General features: G+C 43.4%; 2 protein-coding genes across 7 annotated transcripts in view; one reads left to right on the top strand and one right to left on the bottom strand.

The window, feature by feature from the left end:
• Nucleotides 1-27,396, bottom strand: part of LOC133847025 (uncharacterized) — a 69,248-nt gene that overhangs the window by 11,067 nt on the left and 30,785 nt on the right. Inside the window, exons 3-6 of one of the 3 annotated variants that reach the window (XM_062281764.1) lie at nt 17,872-19,273; nt 15,825-17,811; nt 14,650-15,112; nt 14,206-14,588 (exon numbers count right to left, since the gene is read on the bottom strand). In XM_062281764.1, the coding sequence (XP_062137748.1) occupies nt 14,206-14,588; nt 14,650-15,112; nt 15,825-17,811; nt 17,872-19,273 (4,235 nt within the window). Of the gene's footprint in view, nt 1-14,205; nt 14,589-14,649; nt 15,113-15,824; nt 17,812-17,871; nt 19,284-27,396 lie in introns of all 3 variants that reach the window. The other 2 variants (XM_062281763.1, XM_062281765.1) reach the window with 2 other exon arrangements.
• Nucleotides 2,619-27,396, top strand: part of LOC133847030 (homeobox protein prospero) — a 49,042-nt gene continuing 24,264 nt past the window's right edge. The window contains exons 1-4 of one of the 4 annotated variants that reach the window (XM_062281773.1): nt 2,641-2,769; nt 2,834-3,066; nt 8,993-10,013; nt 10,097-11,826. In XM_062281773.1, the coding sequence (XP_062137757.1) occupies nt 9,484-10,013; nt 10,097-11,642 (2,076 nt within the window). In that variant the 5' untranslated portion in view covers nt 2,641-2,769; nt 2,834-3,066; nt 8,993-9,483 and the 3' untranslated portion in view covers nt 11,643-11,826. Of the gene's footprint in view, nt 3,067-8,992; nt 10,014-10,096; nt 11,827-27,396 lie in introns of those variants that run through there. The other 3 variants (XR_009895115.1, XM_062281774.1, XR_009895116.1) reach the window with 3 other exon arrangements.

The following is a 27,396-nucleotide window of genomic DNA, read 5'->3' as shown; positions in this document are numbered from 1 at the left end:
ATATTTAAAATGAGAAACGATTTTTTTTTGAACGATCAACTAAAAGCCAGATTTGGCAGGAACGTCGGGAATACGTCAGCACTGCAAGGAAGAAGCAGCGAAAGATGAAACGGCAAGAAAACGAAGAAGCAGCAGCAGCAATATTCGACTTTTATTTGCACAATGTCCAAAGCAAAAAAAAAAACGAAAGCAAATCAAAACGACAAACAAAACAAAACGAAATGCGACGCGAGTTGAAATAAAAAGGAAAAAAGAGAACATGAAATAATTCCATTAGTACAATTTCTTTTGCAAGTACAAAGAGTAAATATTGCTGTGGTTTGAGCTGGGGGAGTTGAGCGTGAGTAACAGATACGTTATCGAGTGGGCGAATGAGAGAAAGAGACAGCGTGAGAGAAATGAAGACTGAGCCTATGCGTTGACCTACTCTTAGAAATTGAGCAGCTTTTACTTCATTTATTTGCAATTTAATTTGAGCAAATGCAAATAACTGTTGGCACCCTCCAATTAACCGTACACACACACGCACACACCCACACACATTGATAGCACCAACTATGCTACAACAGCATAAAATGTCTGCACAAACTGCCAAAAATGTGTTTAACTTTCAATTAGACAATTGAAAACAACAAAGCAATAACACAACTACGCAAAGATTATTATGAAGTGCAAGCGACACTGAACTGAACTGAACTATTTGTGAACTAGTTCACGGGTTCAGGTTCAAGCTCAGCGATTCATGTTCTACTCATTTGAATCGAGGTATTTAATTATTGAATGAAATGTTTAATTGATTACTATCTGTGAAGGGCGAGGGCAATCTAATTATATTTTTGTGCAAATAAATCAACAATTATTTGAATTGTATTTAATCAACAAGTTCCACACACACACACACACACAGAGAGACAGAAGGGTTTGCCATCATCTATGCCGCAATCCACAAGAAGCACGTGTGTGCAAGCGACCACAATGAAAAACAAATTCAATCAAATTTTCGTAACAACATTTAGGTAACGAGTGCGCCAACAACAACAACAGCAACAACAATAACAAGAACCGTCAAGTCAGCACCAAGAACGAGCGCCACAAGCAACCAGTGCTGCAACAACAACAATGGAGGCCAATTAAAAAATATACGACGCGCGCACAAAAGTGTGCAGTGGGAAAGGAAAGGAAAGGAAAGGAGGACGTCAACAGTGACGGCCGCTAATTAGCACCATAGGGAATTTGCACTGCCAAAAGATGGAGTTGACAGAGCAGAGGCGAAAGCGGAGGGGGAATGACACGAAGGAAACGAAAAAGAAAATAACTTGCGCAAGCGAAAGACTGTCAGCAGCAGTAAGAAGAAGCAGACCAGAGCCAGCCAGCCAACCAACTTGTGTAAACATCAAAGAGTGAGGAGCGCAAAAGGAATTATGTGCATAAATGCCGACAGCAGCAACAACTTTGAGGACACTCACACACACACACAGATACAGATGCGATGCATGTCTCTTAAAACACATGTTCGCATCATAGCAGAGATCGGGCATATGCAAACGCAAGTGCAAGTCGGACACACACACACACACACACATACATATTATACACATATAATTGTAAATACAGTTAATATGAATGAAGTCGCGTCGCTGCCCGCTGTCGCAGTCGCTTCGTTTGGCACTTTTAATTTACGAAATGGTGTTGATTTAACGGCAATGGCAACGTCAGTCGACGTCGTCGTCGTCGTCGTCGTCGTCGTGGGCGTCTGCAAGCGAGGGAACACGACACGAAACGAAACGACACGACACGATTCGCAGTCGTGGGCTGGCGGCAGGCGGACAGCAGCACAAAAGAAACTTGTAAAATGCTGGGCAATTGTTGGGTGGACAACATTATTATCATCATTATGAGCATCATCATTATCATCATCGTAGTGAGCATCATTCCATATATTTTGCTGTCTTTCTTGCTGCTCTCGTTGTTGTTGTTTTTGGTAAACGATTTTCACTGATTAATAAAAGTTACGGCGACCGCTGCCGCGCACTCTGCTGCTGCTGTGGAGAGCGAGTCAAAACTGCGCCAGCGATAATCAAAAGGGTGTGCAATTTTAATTGAGCAATTTAATTACATATGTAAGCAAAAGCCAAATGGCAGCAAGTGCGAGCGAGATAGTAACACACACTCACACAGAGGCTTACAGAGGCACAGAGCAGAGCTTGTGCCGCCATCTCTCATATAATTAGCATGCACTGCAGGAGTGCAGTAGAGAGCGGGGGAGGGGGTGGCGGGGTAGTCTGCCTGTGTTTGTGTTGCGAGCTTTCGTTTTCGGTATTTAGGTTTAAGTTTGTAATTAGTTTGTCAGCGCCTGTGAGTAGGCAACAGTTTTCAACTCCCAAACATTGGCAACTTTATTTCCAGAGGAGGATAAAGTCCAAACCAACCGCCGCCACCAACAACAAAAGCAAGTACAAAGTCAAATAAAGAAAAGTGATACTCTACCAAAAAAAAAAAAAAAATAAAAAGAAAGTATGCGCAGAGATTACTGAGCAATTACACAATCGTAAAATTGAAATATGTTTAACTAATATTTAGCAAACAAAATTTTCAAGACATTTTATACTTCATGAATGTGAGGAACAATAGTCTAGTAATGTGTTATATATAAGAAATGTAGACAAATACTAAACTTCATTCAATAAAAGAAAGACCCAAAAAACTATGCTATATATTTTTGAGAAGTTCTATATATGATAATAAATTTAGGTGTACGTATATTTTAATGTAAGAAAGATCTTTGAATTGAAAGAAAAAATCGCAAGTGGATAAATTCAAAGCTGAGTGTGAGTTTATGTGGACAGCGCAGATGTTTTGGGTATCCACAACTGTCGATCAAATTGAACTAAAAGCTTCCACGTAGCCACGTGATGAAAGAAGAGACGCAGGGAGGCGGGTGGCAGGTGGTGGAAGGCAGTGGGATGCACTGGGAATTGTTTGTCTGCGTTCAATATGTGTGCCTGTGGGTTATGGAAATGGTTGAAGCGGAGGAGCCGAGAGAAGCGGAGGGGTAAATGAGCAAATGTGAGTGAGTAATTATGATTTACTAATTAGCAAACACGACACACACACATGCACACGCATACAACAATGAGCCGCAAAGCTGACAAACTCTCTGTTCTCTGTTATCTGATCTCTGTGTGTCGTCTCTTCCTCCATCTCTCACTTTGGCTCCACTTCCAGCTGCTGTTGGCAGGCAGCCCAAAAGTGGCAGCGAAAACCAATACGCGAATTCTGCATTCCCCGCTTTTCCTGCTCCTGCTCTCTGCTAAGTAACGGTGCAACTGCATTGCGGCTTTGGGGCAACACAAAACGTGGCAGGCAACTTGGATACAATTAGCATAGCAGTGCAAAGTGAGCGATGTGGCGGAGGGTGGCGGGGGGAGTATAGTGCTAGCGCGACTAGAATGTAAGTCTATTAATTAGCTGCGCCATTGCCACACACACACACACACACTGGCACACACACTTATGCTATTGCTAACCCTCTTACAGCACTTTCCAGTCCACCCCCTTCCCATCCTTTCCACTCCAGCATCCGCTGGGCAGCCGTCACAGCATTTGCAACGTGGATTTGCGCATCAAATTCGCTAATTGTTTTTGCCTTTTACACTGCGTGTGTGTGTGTGTGTGGAGCCAACACTTGCTTCTCACACACACACACACACACACACACACAAGCGCGAGCCGCGCAATCGTCATTTTGTTGTTGTTTCATTTTTGGCGTGCAGAGACACGAGCCCAAACAATTAGCGTAATTTCAATTTTGTTCAAAATTTCATAAGCAGCCGCACCGTCAGACACTCAACTGTATCTGACACCCATACACACACACACACATTCACACACATATGCATACACTCACACCCTCCGCGCTTTAGCGGCCTTTTATTGGTTTTGGCAACAGTTAAGCCGCCGGCCGCGTTGCATACTTTTGTGCGCGCTTTTTGACAGTCACCTGCTGCAGCAAAAAGCGTATTCACAAAACACGTAAACACACACTTGATCGACTCGAAAGCTACTCTGCAATACTTCTACTATTCGTTTCACTCAACAACAACTATGCAGAAGCAAAAGAAATTGATGATAATTAAACATCACATTTTTTTTTTAATAATGCAAATTTAGCAAGTGAACGTGTTTCAAGTAAAGAAGAGCAAAAGCAAATTAATGTCAGACACGTATTACGCTATTTTCAGAGGAAAAAGTATTTACAAACCCCTTGCAAGTTTATAAAATTAGCAAAATTCATTAATATGAGGCATTAACTGTGCTTCACTAACAAAAGCTGATTTTTAGTATTGAAAAACACTACAACAGGGTATAAAAATGTCTGTCATTCACTCGCTTGTGAGAGTGAGTTGCAGTTGTTGCTTTTGGCAGCTGTTTTTGGCGTGCTCAACTGATTAGCGTCAGGGATTCTCATCAATCAACTTAAAATACAAATGGACGCCATTTTAATAATAGCAAAGCGTAAGAGGAAGCACAGCAGCTGCTGGCCTGACAGCAAAGTCAACAATTAGCAAGTTTATTGTCACCTCAGCTGCACACACACACACACCCACCCACACACACACACACACTCCCCCTCTTGCTCTGCTTTCATTTGGCAATTTGCTAGCGTTGCGGAAGGTTTTAGAGGTAAGCGAAGGGAGGGTGGGAAGGGGGGTGTAACTGCTTTCAAATTTAGTTTTTGGCGCATTTTTCACTCTATTTTCTTTTTGGCTTTTACACCCGCCCAGTATTTTTTTTGTTATTGTTATGCACTTGTATGTGTGTGTGTGTGTGTGCAGAGCACAAAAAGAATTTTTAACTAACACAAAATGGTTGTTGATTTGAGTAAAGCGATTGCCAGATAACGGTAACGGTAACGGAACGAGGGGGAAGGAGGAGAGGTGAGCAGCTGGATTAGTGCTGTCTCCTCACTTGCTGCTCCTCCCCCGCCTGAAAGTTCAATTGCAATCTTGTTAGCAACGCAATTTGTGTTATGTGCCAAGGGGCAGGGAAAGGGAGGTAGGCGGAAGGGAGGTCACAGCTTCGGCTGGACACCTGAATGGTCAGCAAATGTAACACAGAGAGGACAGAGAAGCTGCAGTTCATGAATCCTGTTTTGCCTGGTTTATTAATGTTGACCGTCAATTATGTTTTAATTGTCATAAAAGGTTTTCTCTTTGGACACACACACACACAGCCAGTGGGCGAGAGCGAGAGCGCAACACATGCAAATGCCAAACGGACAACACGTCTGTGTGTGTGTGTGCGTGCGTGTGCGCTACTCATCTGCTGCACTGCTCTCGCTCATCGCTCTGTGTGCAAACAATAAAATCCAACTGGGATAAGCCACAGCAAAAAGCGAAGAGTGAAACTCGGGCAGCAAAGAGAGCGAGAGATGAACATGCGAGAGCAGGGAGAGGAGGGGAACGGGGAGGCGACTGCTTGTCAACATGACCAAAATACTCAGCAGCTGTGTGTGTGTGTGTGCAAGACAAAAGCCAACAGTTGACAACTCTATGTGTGTGCATGTGTGTGTTGCAGTCGCTCGATTGGCTGCTGGCAGGCAATTTGCCAACTTACTGCAAAGATCAGCAAAAATGTTCACCCCGTTCCTCCTCCCGCACTGCACAGGCAAGCAAGAGAGTGAGAGAGCGAGAGCAAGTGACAGCCAGCACAATATGGAGAGCGACGATGTGCGAACGAGACAGCTACAACTGGCATAACGAGAGTAAAGCTAATTGCGCAGAGCTTTTAACCGTCGCGTTAATTGAATTGAATTGCAGTTGATGCCTGTTGACGTTACTACGTCCCACTGTCGCACAGTGGGCTCACCGCCGCCATACAATGCGAATATGCAAATATACGCTCAATTGTGTTTGATTACAATCGATAACAAAATGAATATGAAAATAAAATCAGTGCTCGTACTATCGATCAACTTGTGACATATCGCATACAATTCGATAACAACAGAAATCGATAGACATAATTTGTCATGTGCATCGAATCGATTTGATGGCCATAAATAGAGAGAAGGAGAATACATTGAAAAGGGGGTTGAAGTCTCACACACACACACACACACACACACACGCGCTTGGGGATTAATGCAGCATTTAACAAATGTGACAGATTGACGACGAGAGGACAACAGAACAGGACATGACATGACACAGCCCCATGCATATTCTGACAGCCAATGTGCATAAGTATGTGTGTATGTGTGTGTGTGTGTGTGTGTCAATTGTTGCCATTTTGCTTTACGCTTTTTTTCTTTTTGTTTGCACCGATTCATGTTGTTTTTTTTGTGTTTCGTGTACTGCCAATTTATGAAATTCATTTTTTTGCCTACGTTGTGATTATTTATTCAAAATGTTGATACAACCAAGGAAGAGAAAGGGAGACACAGAGAGAGAGAGAGAGGGTGAGGGGGATAATTGCGGGAGTTATTGCTAAATAAATGAATTACACAATTTATGCATGACGAACACAGTTGTAATTACATTTCGAAATAATTTAATTAAAATTGTTAACGCTTGATTGAAGTTTAATCGCAATGGACAGTCGACTGCAATACCAACAGCAACTACAACTTAATTAAATTAGCCTATCAATAAAAGGCAAACAAACGAGCGCAAACTGACCGATTGACCGACCATATCTGTAAAAATGCATCTTTTGCCTTCCTCACACACACACACACACACAAATAAATCGAGCAGTCAAACATTTTTTGACAATTTTGTCGCACAGCAAATAAAAGCCAAAGGGAGTAACGAAGAAGGGAGAGAGAGAGAAAAAGAGAGCGAAAGAGGAGGCAGGACAGCTAGAGCTATTCAACAAATAAAACCGATCAGCTATAGCGGTAATTAAAAGCCAACCAAATGTCCAAATACCAAATGCCACACAAATAAAACCAAACCACACACATAGACCTCACACACACACACACACTGAAACACACAAATTGTCACAGGGGAGGTAGAAAAAAAAGAAAGAAAGAAACTGACGATAGAAATCTTGGGAAAAATTGGTGTAAATGTGCAAAGATATACGACTAAAGGGTGCTCTAACAAACCATTTGACAATTACATGGCTTTGATTGACTGATTGATTAGAAGATATTTTGATTGAATATCATAATATTAAGAATAGTAATTGAATATCATTGATGGATTGATTGATTGGAAACATATATTTTCTATAAGTATTATGAAAAAATTCTAGAATAGTGATTTTTTTTAGCATTGATTGATTGATTGAAAACATGTACTTTCTATATATATTGTGAAAATATCGAGTTCTACACTTTTGATTGACTGATTGATAGGCTCTCATTTTCATTTACTATTTGATGATTGAACAGTATTGATTGATTGACTGATATATGGATTGATTATTAAATATTCTATGTATATTATGAAAATAACGAAGATAACTAAACGAGTTCTTCACTTTACATTACTTTCGATTGACCAACCGATTGACTGATTGATTAGCTGACTTATAATTTATATATAATTTACCTGATTGTTGAGTGATCTCTTTTTAAAAACTTTGCGATATATTATTACTACAACAGCCGAGAGACTCTTGCTTTTGGCAACAGCAAGTTTAAATAGTAAGCTAATAGCTCCAAACACTCACACACACACACACACAGACAGGTAGGTAGATAAAGCGAACAAGTAACAGCTACGAAAATCAACACACACACAAGCTCTCTATCCCTCTCTCTCTACACCACGTGTAGAGTCGTATGCAAATATGTGTTGGTTATGCCCACAAATCAATTAAGTCGATTGAGGCGCCGCTTTCTGAGCATAGACGTTGTCGAGAAGGGGCTGGACACGAAGGGTTGAAGGGTTGGCGGGGGAAGAGGAACTGAGGCAAAGCTAAAAGGCAAACGGATTTTTGGCCACTTCTCATAGAACGATTGCAAGTTGCAAGTTGTTGTACAACACACTCAAAGCAAAAGCAAAAGCAAATGCCGAGCACGCGGTCTCGCAGATTTGAGCCAACAAAAAGATCTGAGTGCGATACTACTTTGCTACTACAAAGATAAAAAGAAAGTTGAATTACTAATAATTGATTTATATTGTCAATGTCTATCAATCAATCAATGAATGCCAAGGTATTTGATTGTTCCATTATCATTTTAAATAGGTGCGATACTATTTTGCAACTATCATTTAAGCCATAGATGATTGTAGAACTAAACAAGAGTAATACAAAAAAGGGAGCTACTAAAGAATCAATCAATGGCATGGTATTTAAAAAAGTGCCATACTATTCTGCTATCATTCATTCAAAGCGTTGTAAATTCAAATTAGTTTCTATTTTGAATGTAAGTTAATCAATAACAAGGTATTAATTGTTTGCGTTACTATTTTGCAACTATCAAATCAAAAAAGTTAATCTAAAGAAATTCGAAATTTGAAACTAATTCATATTTTTAATGTATATCAATGAATATATCAAGTAATCAATGGCTAACTATTGTTTTAGTGTTTTTTGATATCATATAAGTAGGCAACACTTTTCAAATTTACATGAGACAATTTTATAGATTGGCCCAAAAAAGTAGGCAACACTAAATTTCTTTTACATTTTAGTTGTCTTTTATATACTGTTCAATCTAGGTTTATCTAGGGTTTTATTAGCGATTTTAGTGAACTATTTGTTTGCAAAAATTATTCACCTAATAAAAGGAACGAAACAACTGAATAATGTAGCATAGTAAGCAACAAAGTATGAATTTCCTATTGGATTAATATTTGTTTTAGCTGCTTCATTTCTATTCATTTTCAGTAAAGGTATATGTTCTTCACTTAACAATAAATAATTTTTATAGAATCTATTTCATAACTTTATAAATAAATAAGTAAATTTGCCATATTAATGTATTAAAATGTATTCAATCAATTAATAAAATGCTGCGTTTTTTTTTTAGCAGTGCTAACAATAAACCAATTAAACAGAGCAACCGACAACAAACAAATCGCAGCGCTGACAGCAGTCGCAATCGCAGTCGCCGCAGAGCAACAGTAACAACAGCAGCAACCAAAGGCAGCAGCAGCAACCAAAAGCAGCAGCAGCAGCAGCAGCAGCAGTCGAGAAGTCGTTTCTCTCGACAAGAGCCGAAGCGCAAAGTGGCAGAGCAACGGCAGCATTTACTGTGGCAGCAGCCGAAGGACACACACAGCTGACTGTTAACTGCCAACTGTGTGTGTCTGTGTGTGTGCTTCTGTCTGTGTCTGAGCTCTGTTGGCTATAAAACGCGACGTGCGCCACGAGGCGGTCATCAGTTCGAATTTGAGTTACACACGTGACGCACGGGATCGCAGCGTTTCTCTCTCTCTCTCATTCTCAACACAAAAAGCGAATAAAATACGCGTTGTTTACTTTTGTGTTGCTCCAATTTTTTTTTTGCACATTTTTTTTTGAATGTTTACAAATTGGTTAACTGGCAGCAGCAGCGGAAGTGGCAGCGGCAATAGCAATAGCAATGCCAGCAACAATCGCCTGACAGCAGCAGCAACCACATCGAGTGCTGCCGCTGCTGCTGCTGTGATGAGCACTGGCAATGGCATCATGGCAAACAGCGTCATGTCAACGCCGCCAGATGTGATACTCGAAGTGGGTCCAGCGCCGAGCAGCGTGCGTTTTGTGGCACACGCTTTGGTCCTGGGCATGCACAGCGGCTACTTGCGTTCCGCCATTCGCATGGATGAAGCAGCAGCAGCAGCAGCCGCAGCCGCAGTGGCTGCTGCCGGGACATCAGCAGCAACTGTTGGCGCTGCTGCTGCTGCGAGCGGTGAATTGCTGTTGTATTTGGGCAATGTGACAGCCGAGCAATTTGCCCCGCTTCTAACTTACATGTACACGGGCTATTTGGATTTGAATGTGGACAACATATTTGCGGTGCTGCTTGCCACACATGTGTTGCACATGCCGCGCGCCTTGGAGATTTGTCGGTAAACACTCAACGCGTAAACTTAACAGCGTTGCTGCCAAACTTCACCCACTCCCACTCTCTCTGTCTCTCTCTCTCTCGTAGTTCCTATTTGGCGCGCTCGCAAACCGAGGGCTATTTAAGCGGCAATGCGTCGCATCCTCCTCCTCCTCCTCCGCCGCAGTTGACGGCGCCCAAAATCATACGACCCATTGCCAGCAAAGCGACGTTGCCAAACTTCGGCTTTTTACCAGCACCTCCACCGCCAGCACCGCCGGCGCCACCGCAACCAGCACCACCAGCAATAGGTTATGTGGACGCCACAGCGGAGTTGTCCATTGTGGAGAACAACGACGAGGAGGAGGACATCGAGGTGTTCATCGACAGCAATACGCCGACGGACAACGAACTGGACACCGAGGATTGCAATGTGTCCGTGGTGAGCAGCTTGGCCAGCAGCAGCGCTGCGAGCAGTCTCAACATCGAGCGTCTCGATGCCAAGCGTCGCACTCCGACGCCGCCGCCGCCGCAGCCGTCAACAACGTTGCCAGCGCCAATCGCGGCAACAGCTGTGAAAGTTGCTGCCAAGCTGCGTCGCAGCAACAGCAACAACAGTACACGCAAATCGCACAGCAAACGCGGCAGCAACTCGAGCGGATTACAAATAGCCAAAGCTCCGGTGCCAGCGGTGCAATTGGAGACGGCTGCGCCAGCGGCAACAGCAGCCAAATTCATTATCGATGTGGCCAGCTGCGATGGTCCCGTACGCTTTCGTCGCATCCTAAACACTGCCTACGGCCACAAGCCAGACAGCAGCAGCAGCGGCGGCAGCAGCAACAGCAACAACAATTGCGTGGAGTTGCAACGCACGCAGCAAAGCGTCAGCTATTCGTTTCATCAGCAAATGGCTCGCGCCATCAGCAGCCAACAGCGACAGCAGCAACTCGAGGAGAACGAGAACAGCGGCGATGCAGCAACAGCAGCAGCAGCAGCAGCAGCAACCACTGTAGTTGCAGCACCCGCAACACCAGCAACAGTTGCTGCTGCTGCACCGTCACAACGCAAGCAGTCGCAAGCGGAACTCTTTGTGTGCGTTTACTGCAAACACACATTCAAATCGCAGTATTGCTATCAGAAGCACGCCAAGCGGCATCTCAATCCGTTGAGTCTGGACAAGAAGCTGGCGGAGACGCAACCTTTGGCTGCTGCTGTGTTGCGCGACAATGCCACAGCCGAGTTGCAGTTGCTGACAACAGCAGCAACACCAACAGCAGCAGCAGCAGCAACCACAACAACAGCAACTGCAGCAGTTGCAGCGGCAGCGGCAGCAACGGGCAGCGAGACGGCAACTTTAACGGCAGCCGCATTGCTGCGAAGGGAGGTGCGACCTCTGGACATGAATGTGCAGTATTATCCATGCAAAACTTGTGGCAGCAAATTTCCTAGCTATTATTTTGTGCACAAGCATCGCAAGCTGTGCCATGCCGATGAATTGGAAACAACCAACAACAACAACAACAACAACAGCAGCAGCAGCAGCAACATCAATAACAACAACAATAATAGCAACAGCAGCAGCAGCAACATCTCGAAGCGAGAGGCAACAGCAGCAACCACTGCAACTGCAGCAACAGCGGAGACAGCGCCATAAATTGGGCATCAAACAATCTTTAACGAATTTAGCACGCAATGCACCACACACCCACACCCACACACACACATACACATAAACATACACACACCTGTGCACAACAATTTTTTTTGTCTCGAATAAATGTATAAGCAAATTCAAGAGAAATCTAATAAAAGTCAACTAAATCAAAAATGACCAAGTTAACCCATTGGTGAAAGTGGTGAAGAATACGACTATCGTTGTTATCGATAAGTTATCGATACGATTTATGAGTGAGTGAATGAATAAGCAAATGCAAAACAAACCCAATTCAAGTCAACAAAACGAAACGTGAATGAAAATAGCGAAAATTTCAAGATCGATAGCAACAGTTATCGATAACATATAAAATGGTGGAAAGTGCTAAATGATCAATACGATTATTGATGTATAATTAACATATTTCTATCGTGAAAAGGTATTAATGTTGAAACCATTTGCCACTGACAGTTTTGCATTAGTTACCGATAACACTGGATTGGTAGTTATCGTTAGGATAATAATCGAGCTGAGCTAAAGTAGCTGGCAAACAGGTACTTCGCCAAAAAATAATGCAGTTAAACCATTGCTGGAAGTAATGAAAACTACAATGATCGATAACCACAGTTATCGATAAGATTTGCGAGTGCCTTAAATGGTGCACAATTATAGTCTATGATTAAAAACATTCTTGTCATATAGTTAACGTGTTTTCATCGTAAAAAGAATTATAACTTTTACCACTGACACTCCTGCAACAATTATCGATAACACTGGTTTGGTAGTTATCGTAAAGATAATAATCGAGCTAAGATTAAGTAGCTCTCTGGGGGTGAGTGAAACAAAGTATCCATATTTCTGTGTTCGCTTTTGAGTATCGCTCGGTCGCTGCTGCTTTGCGAGCTCTTTCGGCCATCGGTTAATGCAAACAGACGTAACGTCAATTTCATAATTAAATTAAATCACTTGCATAATAAAAAAGACGTTTACAAAAATTTTAATTTAATTGAGTTTAATTAACTCGCCAGGGAGATGACAGCCAACAAACGTAGAGAAAGTGAAAGAGCGCCAAAGGGCGCGGGTGGCAGTAAGGGGGTAGGTAGGTGGGTAGTCCGAAGGGTGGTGGTGTGGTGGGTGATGCTCTGCAGCATCAGGTAGAGACAGACGGGGTTGCTTGGGGATGCAAACAAACCGCAATGCGCTCTCAGCTCATGGACAGACAGACAGACGGACAGACGGATGGATGGATGGACACGCGAAACTGGAATCTGTCAAGCTAGCAACAAAGCGAAAGAGAGATGTGGGTTACTCTCTCTCTCTCTCACGCACCAATCAAGCATCCAATGCTGTCGCCTTCAACGCTTTGCTGAAGCTCAGCTCCAGCTCCAGCTCAGCTTGAGTTTCTGTTTCTGTTGCCGACTTCAAGGAAGGCAATGGGCAAAAAGAAGCGACTGCATCAAATATTCATTGGGGACTCGCATACAGCTAAAGAATCAAAAAGCCAAAGAGAAGTTGGCAACGAGAAAAAAACCCCAATCCAGAATGTTGCTTCAGCTTGCTTAACTGTTTAAATAGACCACAGAACAGGACGAAATGGACCCGCAGCAACAACACAAAGTCAGAATGCATTTTTCATTACGAATGCAATGAAATTACCGCATAGAAATACATCTGTCCTTTAGAGCTAACGGTTTCAAAAGCTATACAAATGTTGATAAAGTTTACTACCTCTTTGATAAAGCTTGAAAGCTCAAATACAACTTTTTTGAGTCAACATAAAAGTTAATGTTGGTAAAGCTTCAACAAGCTTCAAAAACTTGTGTCCTTGCTTTAGCTCACAGAATGTTTTTGTACAAACTGTAAGCTTCTGTGAAATCCTAGACGAAATATTACTATCAAAGGATTAATTCTAACTCTAAACTCTTTTTGGTCACACAAAGTATTAACATAAATGCAGAAGCTCAAGTTTAGAAAGCTTTAACAAAAGTTTGTGGGCTTGCTTTAGCTTCCAGCAAGTTTTCGCACAATCTGTAAACTTTTAGAGCTAACGACTCCAAAATCCTAGGCAAGTTTATTACCAACAGACATATTAACTTTTTGATCAAGCTTGCTAAGGAAATAAACTTTTTGGTCACGCTAAAAAAACGCAAAAAAGCTCGTAAACGTTTCCATGCTTTAGCTTCCATAAAGTTTTCGTACAAACTGTAAACTCCTAGACAAAACATTTCTACCAAGGGATTAACTTATAGAAAAAGTTTACTAAGAAAAGCCAGCATAAACTTTTTGGTCAAGCAAAAGCTATCGAGCGCTTCCTTGATTAAGCTTCCTTAACGTTTTTTGTCAGCTAAAAGCTGTGAAATCCTAGACAAAATGTTTAGCACCAAGGGATTAACTTTTTGATAAAGTTTGCTAAGGAAAACTTAAATCAACTTCTTGCTTTAGCTTCCTTCAAATTTTCGTACAAACTGTAAACTTAAAAGTCTTCGCTAACTGTCTAAAGCTCTGCTTACATTTGAAGTTGAAGTGGTGTAAAACATAATAAAATGGAATTTGTTGCACTCACCTTTGCCATCCAATGCCAGAACCTCCGAAGTTATCAACAAGTCACCATCCTTTGAGAACACCAACGTTGGCGTCGGCGTGGACGTTGCCGACGTTGTTGTGGTTATCGTTGACGTTGTGTCCATCGACATCATCGAGGAGCCGACCAACACCACCGATGAGCCAGAGCCCGCCGAGGAGTGAGCGAGTTGACCAAATTTGCTGCCAATCGCCAGGATTGGATTCGATGACGAATCCTTGGCGCTGTTCAATTTGTTTCCGCTGCTACTGTTGTTGCTACTGTTGTTGTTGTTATTGTTGTTGTTGTTGCTGGCATTGATTGCTGCGTTGTTGGATTCGCTGCCGCCACCCGGCGTCTGTTCAAAGCGTTTCTTCTTGGGATCACTGCAAAGTAAAATAAAGTTGATCACCATCATCAAATGATTTCTCATTTTGCTTTGTTTACCTTGCATCCGAGTGCAGCTCGTTGCCGGCGCCAAGTCCTTCGACCTGGGCCGCTTTCAGTTTCTGGCCCAGATAGTTGCTGGCCGTGGTGGCCGTTGTCAGGGTTGCCACACCACTGACAGGTTCCGTTGTGGGCGGCGACGACGACGACGACGCACTCGGGACCGCAAAGCCAGCTCCTGTGGCAGCTGTTGCAGCTCCGCCAGCAGTTGCACCTCCTGCTCCTGCTCCTGTTGCTGATGCTGCTGCGGTTGCTGCTTTCACGATTTTATCACCAGCCAACGCTGCATTGGCATCATCCATGCTGGCTGAGGGCGTGGGCGCCTTCACGTTGCTCATCACAACGCTCTGATAGCCGGGCTTGAAGCCATTCAGCGCCACGCTAACAGCGGGCGTCGATGTGGACGACGCAGCAGCGCTGGTTGCTGTTGCTCCTCCCGTTGCTGAGGAGGCGGCAACAGTTGCTGTTGAAAGAAGAATGTGTCCAGATTAATTTCAGTTTTAATCACTTCAATATACTATATGGATAATTCTCTCATAAACTAAGAATTTGACAAATAATTAAAATTTACTCTTTATCAAAAATATTCCGCAAAAATACTGAACTATACTAAATCATTGGTATATTGATATTGCACTACATAAAAAATATACCATACTGTACAAAATATACCAGATTGCCAACCAAGCAACTAAGACTTGTAGACTTGTATTTATAAAATAAATTCTACAAGTTATAACTGATCGTAACCAGTTAAAAAAACCTAGATCTAGCTATTCTATTTATTATTTGTGGGCGTGTCAAAAACTTTAAACAAACTTGAACTGCGTGCAAACATAACAAGTCCTAACGAAAAAGAATGCTAGCTGTATCTCTTATAGTCTCTGAGATACAGTATTTAATACAGATTGACGGACGGACAGACGGACATGGCTATATCATCTTGACTGTTAACACTGATACATATACTTTATAGGGTCGTAGACGCCTCCTTCTGAGATTTATTCTCTGCAGGCACAAAGTTATAATACCCTTCTACCCTATGGGCTTTGGTATATATCTTTTACACTTTGAATAGTATATCATTATCATAATTACTATAAAACATATTCATAAAAAGTATATCATCATCAGAAATAGTAGTATCATCATAAATACAATATTCCTCAACTTACCATTGTAGCTATCGGCATTGGCGGCCGTTGCTTTGCACTTGGCCAGCGGATCATCCGTTTCCGTGTGCGCCTCGCCAACCACCTTGCCACCAGCTGCAGCAGCTGCTGCTGCTGCCTCGCCAGTGGCATCTTGTGACTTGGACGTTTTGGACGCTCCGCTCGCTGCAGCCGCAGCTGCTGCTGTCGTTGTGGTTGTTGTTGCTGCTGCTGCTGCTGCTGTCGCTGTGCTGACTGTGGAGGTGGCTGTTGCATCGGTTGTTGTTGTGGTTGCTGCTGTGCCTGTTGCTGTTGCTGCCTCGTCAGTGGCTTTGGTTTTGGCTTCGCTGCTGCCCGTTGAGATCTCATTAGCGGTTGCTGTTGTTGATGCTGCTCCAGTTCCTGCTCCTGTTGCTGTTGCATTCTTATCCACTGTTGCCGCTTTGCTCGTTTTATCAGCAACAGTTGCTGCCGTTGCTGTTGCCGTTGTGGTTGCTGCCGCCGCCGTTGTGGTTGCTCCAGTGGCAGTAACCGTGGCTGCTGCTGCAGTTGTGGCTGCCGCTTCGGCTGCTGCAGCAGCAGCTGCCACCGCTGCCATGGCAGCAGCCACACTCTTCGCCTTCTCATTGCCAGCAGCCACTTCGGCCGCCTTGCTAACAGCACTCGCCTTCTCAGCGGCGCATTCAGCCGCCTTGGCAGCATCGGCTGCTGCCTTCTCAGCGGCACGTTCGCGTTCACGCTCGGCGACGGCACCGGTGCGATTGCCGGACTTCTGTTGCTGTTCACGCTGCAGGCGGGTGGTGACGCCCGTTGTGAGGGAGTCGATGATGCATTGGGGCTGAGCGGCCTGGGCCTTGGCCGGATTGCGGCTGCTGCGCGTGCGTTGTCGCGATTTGCGCAACAGCTGCTTGTAGTTCTCGGTCTTTTTGCTGAGGTAGTAATAGCGAACGCAGTCCTGCGGCGATTTGCGGTCGAGGCTGGCCGCAATCGCACCGAAATTCTTCGGATGCTGCAGATATTTTTCCTTGAACGTCTCCTTCTCGCCGGCCGTCCACAGATTGAGCGCTTTGCGCTCCTCATGCACCGCCACCATATTCTCGATGCGACCGTTCTCATTGTAATAGGCGCAACGCCGTTGCCGGGCATCGTGCATCAGCGGCGGTATCACGGCATACGAACGCATCTTCTTATCCTCGAGCGCCTGCTCCTGCAGTCCGTCCATGATCTCCTCGAGATCCGCCTCCGATTTGATTCGCGACCCAACGCGATTGAAGCGCTCCTTATCCTCGCGCTGTTTCCGCAGCTCCGTGAACACCTTCTCGAAGAACTCACGGTTCTTGGCCTCGCGAGCCTTTCGCTTCGCGCTGCCCTCGGCGCGTTCGCAGCGACGCTGCCAATCGGCCTGATCCTTGGTGTACTTCTCGACCAGGCCCTGATTGTGCTCCCAGCGTTCGGCCTTCAGTTTGCGTATGTGCAACAGCAACGGATTGCGCACCAGCGTCTGATGGCGTTTAATCAGATGCGTCAGCGCCTCCACATCGAGCGGTTGATTGTAAACGGGCAGCCAAGGGCGCGCACGTTCGGCGCCACCGGCTCGACTGACCTCGGAATGTTGTGCGGCGGCCGTTTTGCGGTTCACCTCGTAGATGCTTTGCGCCAACATTTGTGTGCGCCACGCCAGCTCCATAATCTCAGTGCCACTCTCGGCGGCCGCCTGTTCGGCTGCCGCTTTCTGTTGCTTGGCCACCGCCGCTGTGGCAGCTGCCTCGTCCATCAAAGACTTTTCCATTTTGCGCAACGCTTCCATTGCTGTCTCTGCGCTCTTGATCTCATTGTCCACCTTTTGTATCTGCATCAGCAGCTCCTCTTTGGCGCTGCTGTTGTTGTTGTTGCTGCTAAGGTTACTGCTGCTGTTGTTGTTGTTGTTATTGTTGCTGCTGCTGCTACTGCTGTTGCTGCGACCTCGATCATCGGCATTGTCGCTGGGCAGCGTGGGCGAAATGGCCTCCACCTAAAGACAAAAGATAGCGTTAGCAAAACAGTTGAGAACTTTAAAGAGCATTCAACTTACCTGTGGATGGTATGCCTCGGAGCTGGCTGCTGTTGCCATTGAGCCGACAATGTTGCTGCTGTTCATTGGCGCCGTGGAGACAGAGACTGAGCTGATCAGTTGCTGCTGCTGCTGCTGCTGCTGCTGTTGGCTGGCAATGGCAGTTGTTGGCGGTGCAACCAAAGCGCGTGGCGCATGCGCCTGTGACGTGTGTTGCTGCTGCTGTTGCGGTGTCAACGTCTCCACCTTGAGCTGCATTGACTGCATGGCAGCTGCTGCAGCGGCAGCGGCGGATATATGCAGCACAGCATCGTGTCCGCTCTGTCGGCTATTCAACAGTTGAGCAGGCGACGAACGTTGCTGTTGCTGCTGCTGCTGTTGTTGCTGCTGCTGCTGCTGCTGTTGGTGCGGCGATTGCTGATGGGGTGGCAGGTGATTTAGGATGCTGGCATTCGCCTCGCTCAGGCGCTGCTTCTTATACGGCTGCCCAACGCTGCCAGGCGGCTCTTGTTGCGATGCCTGATGTTGCTGTTGCTGCTGCTGTTGCTGTTGTTGCTGCTGTTGCTGTTGTTGCTGCTGTATGCGTACAGCGTTGGTCAGGTATTCGGTGGTGTACTGCGGCAAGATGATGCGCTGTCCTCCAACAACGATGCTGCCACCGGGAGCTGCATTGCCAGCTTGTTGTTGCTGCTGCTGCTGTTGCTGTTGTTGCTGACTTGCCGTTGCATTGCTGCTGCTCTGCGGTCCACCTGGCTGCGGTTGCTGTTGCTGCTGCTGTTGTTGCTGTTGCTGCTGGTGGATGGCATTCTGGAATATGGCATCGAGGACAAGGCCAGCTTGTGAGCTAGTCGGCGGTGCCATGCCGCCGGCCACTTGGACAACCCCGCCTCCACCTCCGCTGCCCGTTGGACCCCCCGGTGCTCCACCCGACTTGCCACCAGCTGTGGCTGTGGCCGAGGCAACCGTTGGGGCACGCGCCGTACGCTGAAATTCGGGTACGGATGCCTGCAGCTGCGGCGGTATTCGGATGTAGGGATCCCGATAGTTGGGCGCCGGTGCCATCGCAATGCTGTACGATGTCTGCTGTATGAAGCGTTGCGGTGCATCGCCAAACTTGGCATAGCTATTCGCAGCCGCTGCTGCCGCCGCACTTCCCTGTCCCGGACGTGGCGGCGACAATGGACTAGCTGCCGATCGCGACGATTGCTGCTGCTGCTGTTGCTGCTGCTGTTGTTGTTGCTGCTGCTGTTGCTGCTGCTGTTGCTGCGGCGGCGGATGTTGCGGATGATGGTGGTGGTGATGCATTTGTTGCTGTTGCTGCTGCTGCTGTTGTTGCTGCTGCTGCTGTTGCTGCTGCTGCTGCTGATGCGGTTGCAGGTGTCCGAGGCTCTTAGCATACTGCTGCGTCTGCTGCTCGAGTGTCCTGTACGACCAGCGGGGGCGAAAGAACAACAGATTATTAGATTTGGTTGTAAACAAGACCAAGAACTGCAAATAAGAAACTCTCAAGATCCACAACTATTGATTCAACTAGGAGGTACTTACAACCCGGCAATATCTTTAAGGCAACTCTTAAATTCTACAACACATTCTTGAATTTCCCAAACCATTTCCCATTTCCTTATAATTTGCAGCGACTTTTCCATCCTCGCATGGATAGCCCCAATCGATAAGTTCCAATTCCCAATTGAACGGAATAAATAACATGCGAAAAGCTAAATATTGAGCGAATTCCGTAAATTTTAGAGTGACCGTTTTGTAGTCACTTTTATGTGCCTAAATTTGGCACGGAAATGGTAAAAATCAAAAATTTACTCAATCATTTGCCTATTAAATAAATTCAATTAATAAAGAGAGCAGATGAAATCACATTCATTGCATTATACAAAAAAGAGATTAACTTACATTTATTGCCTATTAAATAAATGCAATTATTAAAAAAAATGAAATCACATTCAATGCCTATTTCTATCACGAAAATATCCCAAGCACATATTATTAAGACTTGATTTGATTTTAAATTTCAAACACAGTCTTGCGACTCTATAATATTAATTAATGATATTTCTTTTTACGAGAAAATCCCTCATTCCCTTCATTTTTAATATTTTTTTTAAATTATCCGTCTCGATGCATCACTTCACTATGTGGAACTGTTGATTTCAGTATCGGTACACTTCAAAATTTCTTTGTGCTGGAAGCCGGAAGGTATTTTTTTCTAGCATCTGGGAACAGCTCTTAATGCGCAGCGACTTTAACATCGCCTCATAGTTACCATTAATCGATAAGCTATCGCCTAAATAGTTGCACAATGTATCGATAGAAAAACAAACTATCGGCGAAAGCATTTCAAGTTATTTTTCAAAACTGTCTAATTAAAAACTTTGAACAGCGCTTAATTCACAGCGACTTTACCGCGCCTCTGATTTACCATTAATCGATAAGTTTACGTTTACGGCCGAAATTGTTGCACAATCTATCGATAGATAATGAAACTATCGGTGAGAGCTTTTTAACTTATTTCTCAACACTGCCAAAAATTGACACCTAAAGGCATATCCCAATATATTTGTCTGCATATTAAATACAAAGGATTGGGTTTGAATTTATAAGAAATATAAAGGATTTCCTTATCTGGGATAATAAACGATCTTATATGGATGGTTATACGGATGACGGTCTCTAGAAGATTTTACCATTACAATTTTCAATTTTAATTTTCAAATCGTATCGAAAACAAAGCCTACGTAACTTGTGATTCCCTTGTTAATCGTATATGTATTTGAATCCGATAAATGAATAACAAGCTATCGACATATCGATAACTCCTTATATAGCAAGCGAAGCAAAATCTTTTTAGAACATGAATCTGATTTGTTCCATTCAAATGTCTTTCATAGGTTCAACTGTATAGCTATGTTCACTAAATCATATCTAGAACGTTATGAATACACCTAGATATAATAATCATGTGTTGATTAGTGCTCAATCTTATTAAGCAGCTTACAAGTGACGCGATTATGCATCTAACACTAGCTCAATATGACGACGATGATGATGATGGTGTCTAAAATAATGACGATGCTGATGATGTCTAAAGTGGCTAAACATGCTTGACCCCGTTGTGATGATGATATGATCGCTTTGCTGCTCATTTCAGTAATCTGCGCTAATCCGATGTGCTGATCATTGCATTGCAGCGACCAATTTACATACATTGATGCAAAGTTTAACGGGCTTGAATTAGTGACGCGCCTTAACATTTTCTTATTGAGGACACAAACCCGGGCCAGTCAGCCGGTCAGTCACAACATGTTGCATTTGTGCATGTGCAGGCGGCGGTGTGGAAGCGCGTAAGATGTGCGAGCGAGCGAGCAAGCATGGAAGCAGGCACATGGTGACGACGATAATGAGCGAGAGCGCACTAGGCATGCTATACTGCTCGTTTTCATGAACGCACGACTGCGTGAATGTGAGAGAAAACACAATTCAGCCATTCAGCATGGCGGCGGTGGTTCGAAGCAAGCAAACACATGTTTGCAACGAGCTCCAACATCAAACATAATCGCATCCAACAGCTGGCAAACATGTTGCGACAGCATGTTGTGCGTTGTCGTTCAAACGTGTTGGGCAGCGCAACGAACGATGAAGGTTTGAACGTTGATGTCGACGTTGGCCGCAAGCAATTTTGCTATTTGTGTTGCCCCATGCCGCAGCAACATCAACAGCAACAGCAACGCAACCCAACCCAGCTAACCACCCCCCAGCAACCGCCAGCCAGCAAGCCAACGGACGACAACGACGCTCATTATTTAAATTTTTAAAACAGCGACGACGACGACGCTGTCTCTGTCGCTGCAACGACGCGTTTGACGTTGAGTTTCAGATGTGATTAACGTGCGACGCGTTTGACCTGCGGCCGCTGCAGCGACCGCGAGACAACGACGACGTCACACTGACACCAACACAAGCTAACATATAATATAAACACACTCTCACACACACGCACACATACATTTACACCCGGGCAGGCAGTCAGGTTGAATGAGAGTAGATAGCAGCTGGCTTGGTTGCTTGACGGGGCGGGGCGGGGCAGTTGCAAGATGGACGTGAGTGAGAGAGTGAGGTATGAGAAACAGACACCCGCACATACATACATACATACATACTCAGGCAAACAACACTCAAGACAGCTCGCTTATTAATTCATTAAATATTAATGGCACACACAAACACACATTCACACAGATACAAAACACATGCACGTAGCGACGGCATGCAAAACGCACAATGCGACGTTGCCAAACTTCACAGTTGCTATTTTTAAAGAATGAAACATGCGTCGCTACACGCCGCACCTCGTTTTTTTCTTTCTTTTTTTGTGTTGCCTCTTTAAAGCTGTTCCTCACTTGCTTCCCCCCGTGTGCTCGCTGATCGATACAGCTTTAAAATCAGACATTGGGCTGCCATGTCTCTCATCAATCATATCGACCTACAGCAATACATAACACTGTGCTCCTCTCTTTATCTCTTTTTGTCTCTTGCTCTTTACCAACACCACTGTTCTCTTCTTCTCCTGTTTGCAATTTATGCGAGTTCCTTTTTTTGAGTTTTTGTTTTGTACACAAGTTCGCTTAGATGTCTTACCTGCAAAGATAAAAAAGAACAAGCAAAAATCACATTAAAATTAACGCCAAGTTTTAGGTTATGTCTGCATCACAAATGTATTCGAGGTAATAAATTAGGGGTATTCACTGCGGCAGTTTGCTCGACAATTTGTTTGACTTTAGTTGATTTTTGTTGATTTATAACTTTGCTGTAGTTTTGGACTTGAGTCAGTTTCGTTATTTACTTTATATATTGTCCTCGAGATAAAAGCGTCACTCAAAGCTCAGAGAAAAGTTTTTGTATTCTTTTTCTTGTTTGACAATTTTCTGCAGATATTAAATAAGGCAAATTTAACTATATTGTTGACTTACTACGTAAAATATGTGTATTATATACACTTTACTGTACTTTACTTTTATCCATTAATTTTGTGTGTGTGTACTAAATCCCATCTTTTTCCATCTTCAACTGTAATAAAATTCCCTAACTTTAATGTCAACAGTAAATTGAATAATTGTCCCTTTCTCCTGGACATATTATTCGTCTCTCTCTCTCTCCCTCGCTTTGTGTGTAGATATAATGCCCAAAATAATCAGCTTTCTTACTATCTTTCCTCATTACTGCTTTGCTCTTTTGCTGTCGCTGCTTTTTCATCAGTTCGCTGCAAATCGCAGCTTTAATGTCAACAGAACAAGTCAGCAGGAGCAAAGCTTTGCTGCTAATAAGCTCGCTTGCTCTTTCATTTTCTCTCTTTCTCTCGCTTTTCGTCTTGCCTCAGTGTTGCCCAAAGAAAGTAAAGACATCATAACATGGAACAAATATGACAAAAGCTTAATTTAAAAAAGTTCTATAAAGTATCATCATTTAGATTGATATTAAAACAAAAATTAGACAAAATTTTGTTTTAGTTTTGTTTAAATGGAAAAATGTCATAACTCGCACTTTGCGTAGTTGCCAAATTTCGGCCGCAATCGATGGCTAACAAAAGGCCAGATTTGGCGGAAAAACAAAGGAGTTGGCAGCACTGCTCTCTGGCTCTACCTTTAAAATAGCAACGACAACGACACGAAACAGAGAGAACAGAGCAATAACAATACAAATAATTAAAACTTACAGCATGAATAACTTGTATTTTGTTTTTTTTTTTGTTGTTGATTTGTTGATCAAAAGTTTCGACTGCGCCGACAGCGCTGTAACTGCGTCAGCAGAAGCAGCGACTGCGGCTGAGCCAGGCCACATGTACCGTTATGTACACGTACAGTGTGTGTGTGTAACTTTTTCCTGGCAGCATCTTTGCAGCCTCCCTGTACAACCCCCTACAAACAGTCTCCACTCTCCCTACGTACGCCCATTAGACAGCCACGCCTTGTGCGCCACATTGCAAGTGCCGACTGTGTGTGTGTGTGTGTGTGCATGTGAATTTGTATATATGTATGTATGTGTGTGTGTGTGTTTGGCATATATAAAATAAAAGACGCCAGAACGACGCTGCAAAGACTAACAAAGAGCAGCTGGAAGAGGAAGCCAAAGGGCAACACAGCAGCAAAAGCAAAAAGAGGAAGAAACGAATGATTAGAAGTATGGGGAGCAAGGAGAGGGCAGACAGTATACAGTATGTATGTAGATAGAAGTAGACGACAAGAAGAAGAAGAAGAAGTGGACGGATGTTGTGTTGGTAAAAGTAGAAGTTAAACTATTAGTGGAAGTTGCTTTGGAGTACATGGAATATACATACATATGTATGTATGTATGTAAATGCTAGAAATAGTAGAACGCCAATTTTAGTACATGAAAGAAGTTGTAAAAGTAAGTAGAAGTACAGGAATGCGAAAAAGTAGCTAAAGTGTAGTAAATGTAAAAGTTGGAGTTGTCTAGCTTAAGTTGCTGTTTATGTTGTAGACATTAATGAAGTATAAATATGAGAGCTAAAAGTAATTGAGGTAAAAATTTAACCTCTAAAATTACAAGTTGTTATAGTTGTAGAAGAGAGAAAAGAGGAAATACAAGGAAAGGGATTATTATTATTATTATTTATTATTCTTTGCAAAATTTCTAGTTGAAATAGCATTAATAGAGGAGTTAACAGGAAAATATATCAGAGGTAGAAGAAATTATATTAGTTGGAAAAGAACAAAAAGAGGAAAATCAATGAAAGGGAGAAGAAATAAGTTCCTTGTCTTCGATTCCTGTCTCTATTATTCTTTGGCAAAATTCCTGGTTGAAATAGCAGTAATAGAGGAGTTAAAAGGAAAATACATATATCAGAGGCAAAAGAAATCACATTAAAGTAACCTGTCTTATGTTTCTGTCTTTTTTCTTTTCTTTTCTTTTCTTTTCTTCTTCTTTATTTTTTCACTTGTCTTTAGCTTGTTGTTCTGCTCTCTGTCTCCATTCTCTGCTCCTTGCCTTGTTTTCCTTGTCCTTGTCCTATCCCATTCTGTGGCAAAATGCCGCTACAACAACGTGCTGCAGCAAGAAGAAGAAGAAGTGTGGCAGCCACTTTGTGCGCAACGTGCGGAGGAAAACCAACAACAAAGACAGCAAGACAGCAAAAAAAAAAAAAATGGAGAAAAAAGAAAAGCAGACACCCAACCGAAACAACCTCCCACACATGGCACTCGAGTTGCGCCATTTTCTCCGCCTCCGTCTCCGTCTCCTCCTCCTCGCTTCTCCACCTAATGGTTGCCGAGGCAAACGGCGTCTGCTCTTTGGCTCGAGGCATGTGGCAAGTGCAAAAATTTATCGATTTTTGTTTTTGCAGAGTTTGCAACGTTAGCTAGCATGTGGAGCCGGAGAGCCAGAGGCACCGAGGGGAAGAGTGAGTGGAGTGGGCATACTCTCACTCTGTGTGCTTGTTATGAATGCCTCCAGCAGCAGCAGCAACAACAACAACAACAACAAAAGCGAACAAGGACAACAACAAGCAGAACTCGTGTTGCGCTCCGTTGGGGTCTCTATCGTCAGAGTGTGGGTTTGGGGCACGTGGCAAATGGTTAGATGCTGCCACTGCTGCTGCTGCTGCTGCATTTGTATGCCGCAACGTCGCCGCCATGGCTGATTATTATCCTGCCTTGGCTTGCTGCATTCGTTGGCTGCCTTTTAGGCGCACAACTTTCAACATGCCACACGAAGCGCAGAGAGAGAAAGAGAGAGAGAGAGGCGGGCAGGAAGCAGAACAGCAAACGGCGACGCGTACAACTTTAAAAAACAAACTTTCATCCTGCGTCGTCTGAGTGTGTGTGCATGTATGTGTGTGTCTGTATTTGTGTGTGTCCTTCGTCCTGTGCCATTAAATTTTGCCAATGCCCGGGTGGAAATTTAATTTGCGGTTTAGACTTGCCACGGAGCTTAACAAACTTGCCAAAGATAGAGACATCAAGCGAACACGGGCAGGCAGCTTAGCATACTACAACTGAAGGAGAGCGAGTGAGAGCGAGAGAGGAGAAGAATGTGGGAGGAGAACAAATGTGCGTAAGTTGGGTCAGCTGCACGTTCAGGCGACTGTGAAATTGCAAAAAAAAAAACGGGGCTGCATTTGTTTAGTAAACTCTTTAAGACAAGTTGTAAGTTTAAAAACTTGGCATAATTACATTTCGCTCGAGAAACGTTTAGAAAGAGACACACAGACAGAGAGAGAGAGAGAAAGACAGAGAGTGAGAGAGAAAGAGATTGTGGATTGTCCTCAACATTCGCTTAACAACTTTTGAACTTTTAGACTGTTTCAAATTAAAGCTTAATATAATGAGTGTACTAAGAATATATATTCAACGAATTATTATTTATATTACTGAAACTATTTAGTTTAAATATTCTGACGCAGTTTGCAACACTGCTTAAGAAACACTTTGAGGAATTATATAATATATTATGTCATTGAACAACAATGAAGCTAGGAAAAATATCGTTACAAGTTCTGACGTAGTTTGTAACACTGCTAAAAAGTTACACTTTAACGATTTACTTTATATATTACGACATTGTACAATACGGAAACGAATTAGGCAAATTTGTAATTAACGCTAAATATAATGATTGTACAAACAATTTTCTGGCGCAGTTTGCAACACTGTAGAAACCTCACTTTGAGAAATTATGATATATTACGATATTTTACAGCACTAAAATAAGGAGAAATATAGTTTTATTGTTCGGACACAGTTTGCAACACTATTATAGCTATACTTAGAGGAATTATATATTACGGAATTATATAGTGTGACATTGTGCAACACTGAAACTATGGAAAAACATAGTTTAGTGTTCCGAAGCAGTCGGCAGCACTCTTAGAACTACACTTTGAGGAATTAGTAAATATTACGACATCGTACAACACTCAAAAGTATAGTTGAAAAGTTTACAAAACTGTTAAAGCTACACTTTGAGATATTATTGTATATTAAGACATTGTACAACACTGTAACTAGTCGAAAATACAATAATATACAAGTATTGCATAATACTATCGAAACGAAATCTTCTCTACAACACATTTCGCCCTCAACATGTATTTACTAATTTGAATCTTGTCATGAATGAACATGCAAAGCTTTAATATGACTGCAATGCTAGACAATGCTTTTGTTGATAGCAAACTATCGATTTCTTCTGACGTCTCTCTGTGACTCCAAAAGCACTTAACAATGGGAACAATTCATTTTCTATGGAAACTGATCTATTGTATACCATTCGGAAAAACTTTACAGGCTTCTCTTCTCGACAGTAAACGAAAAGGAGAGAGATTGAGTAATAAAAAAAAAAAAAACAGAACAGAATAAAAAAAGAAACCCACCGAGAGGTAGACAAAGCGCACACGTGTAAATTGCATCAATTGTATTGAACCTTTCGCAAGGAATGAAATATAATAGAGAGCATTTCATCAATAGACTGACTCTGAGCTGCAAACGGATTATCTAGCTTTTGTTCAGTTTCCCCTCCCTT

The sequence above is a fragment of the Drosophila sulfurigaster genome, chromosome X (assembly GCF_023558435.1).
Source record: "Drosophila sulfurigaster albostrigata strain 15112-1811.04 chromosome X, ASM2355843v2, whole genome shotgun sequence".
NCBI lineage: Eukaryota > Metazoa > Arthropoda > Insecta > Diptera > Drosophilidae > Drosophila > Drosophila sulfurigaster.
Note: the sequence above shows the minus strand (reverse complement) of the source record. Positions and strands in the feature narration are given on the sequence as shown.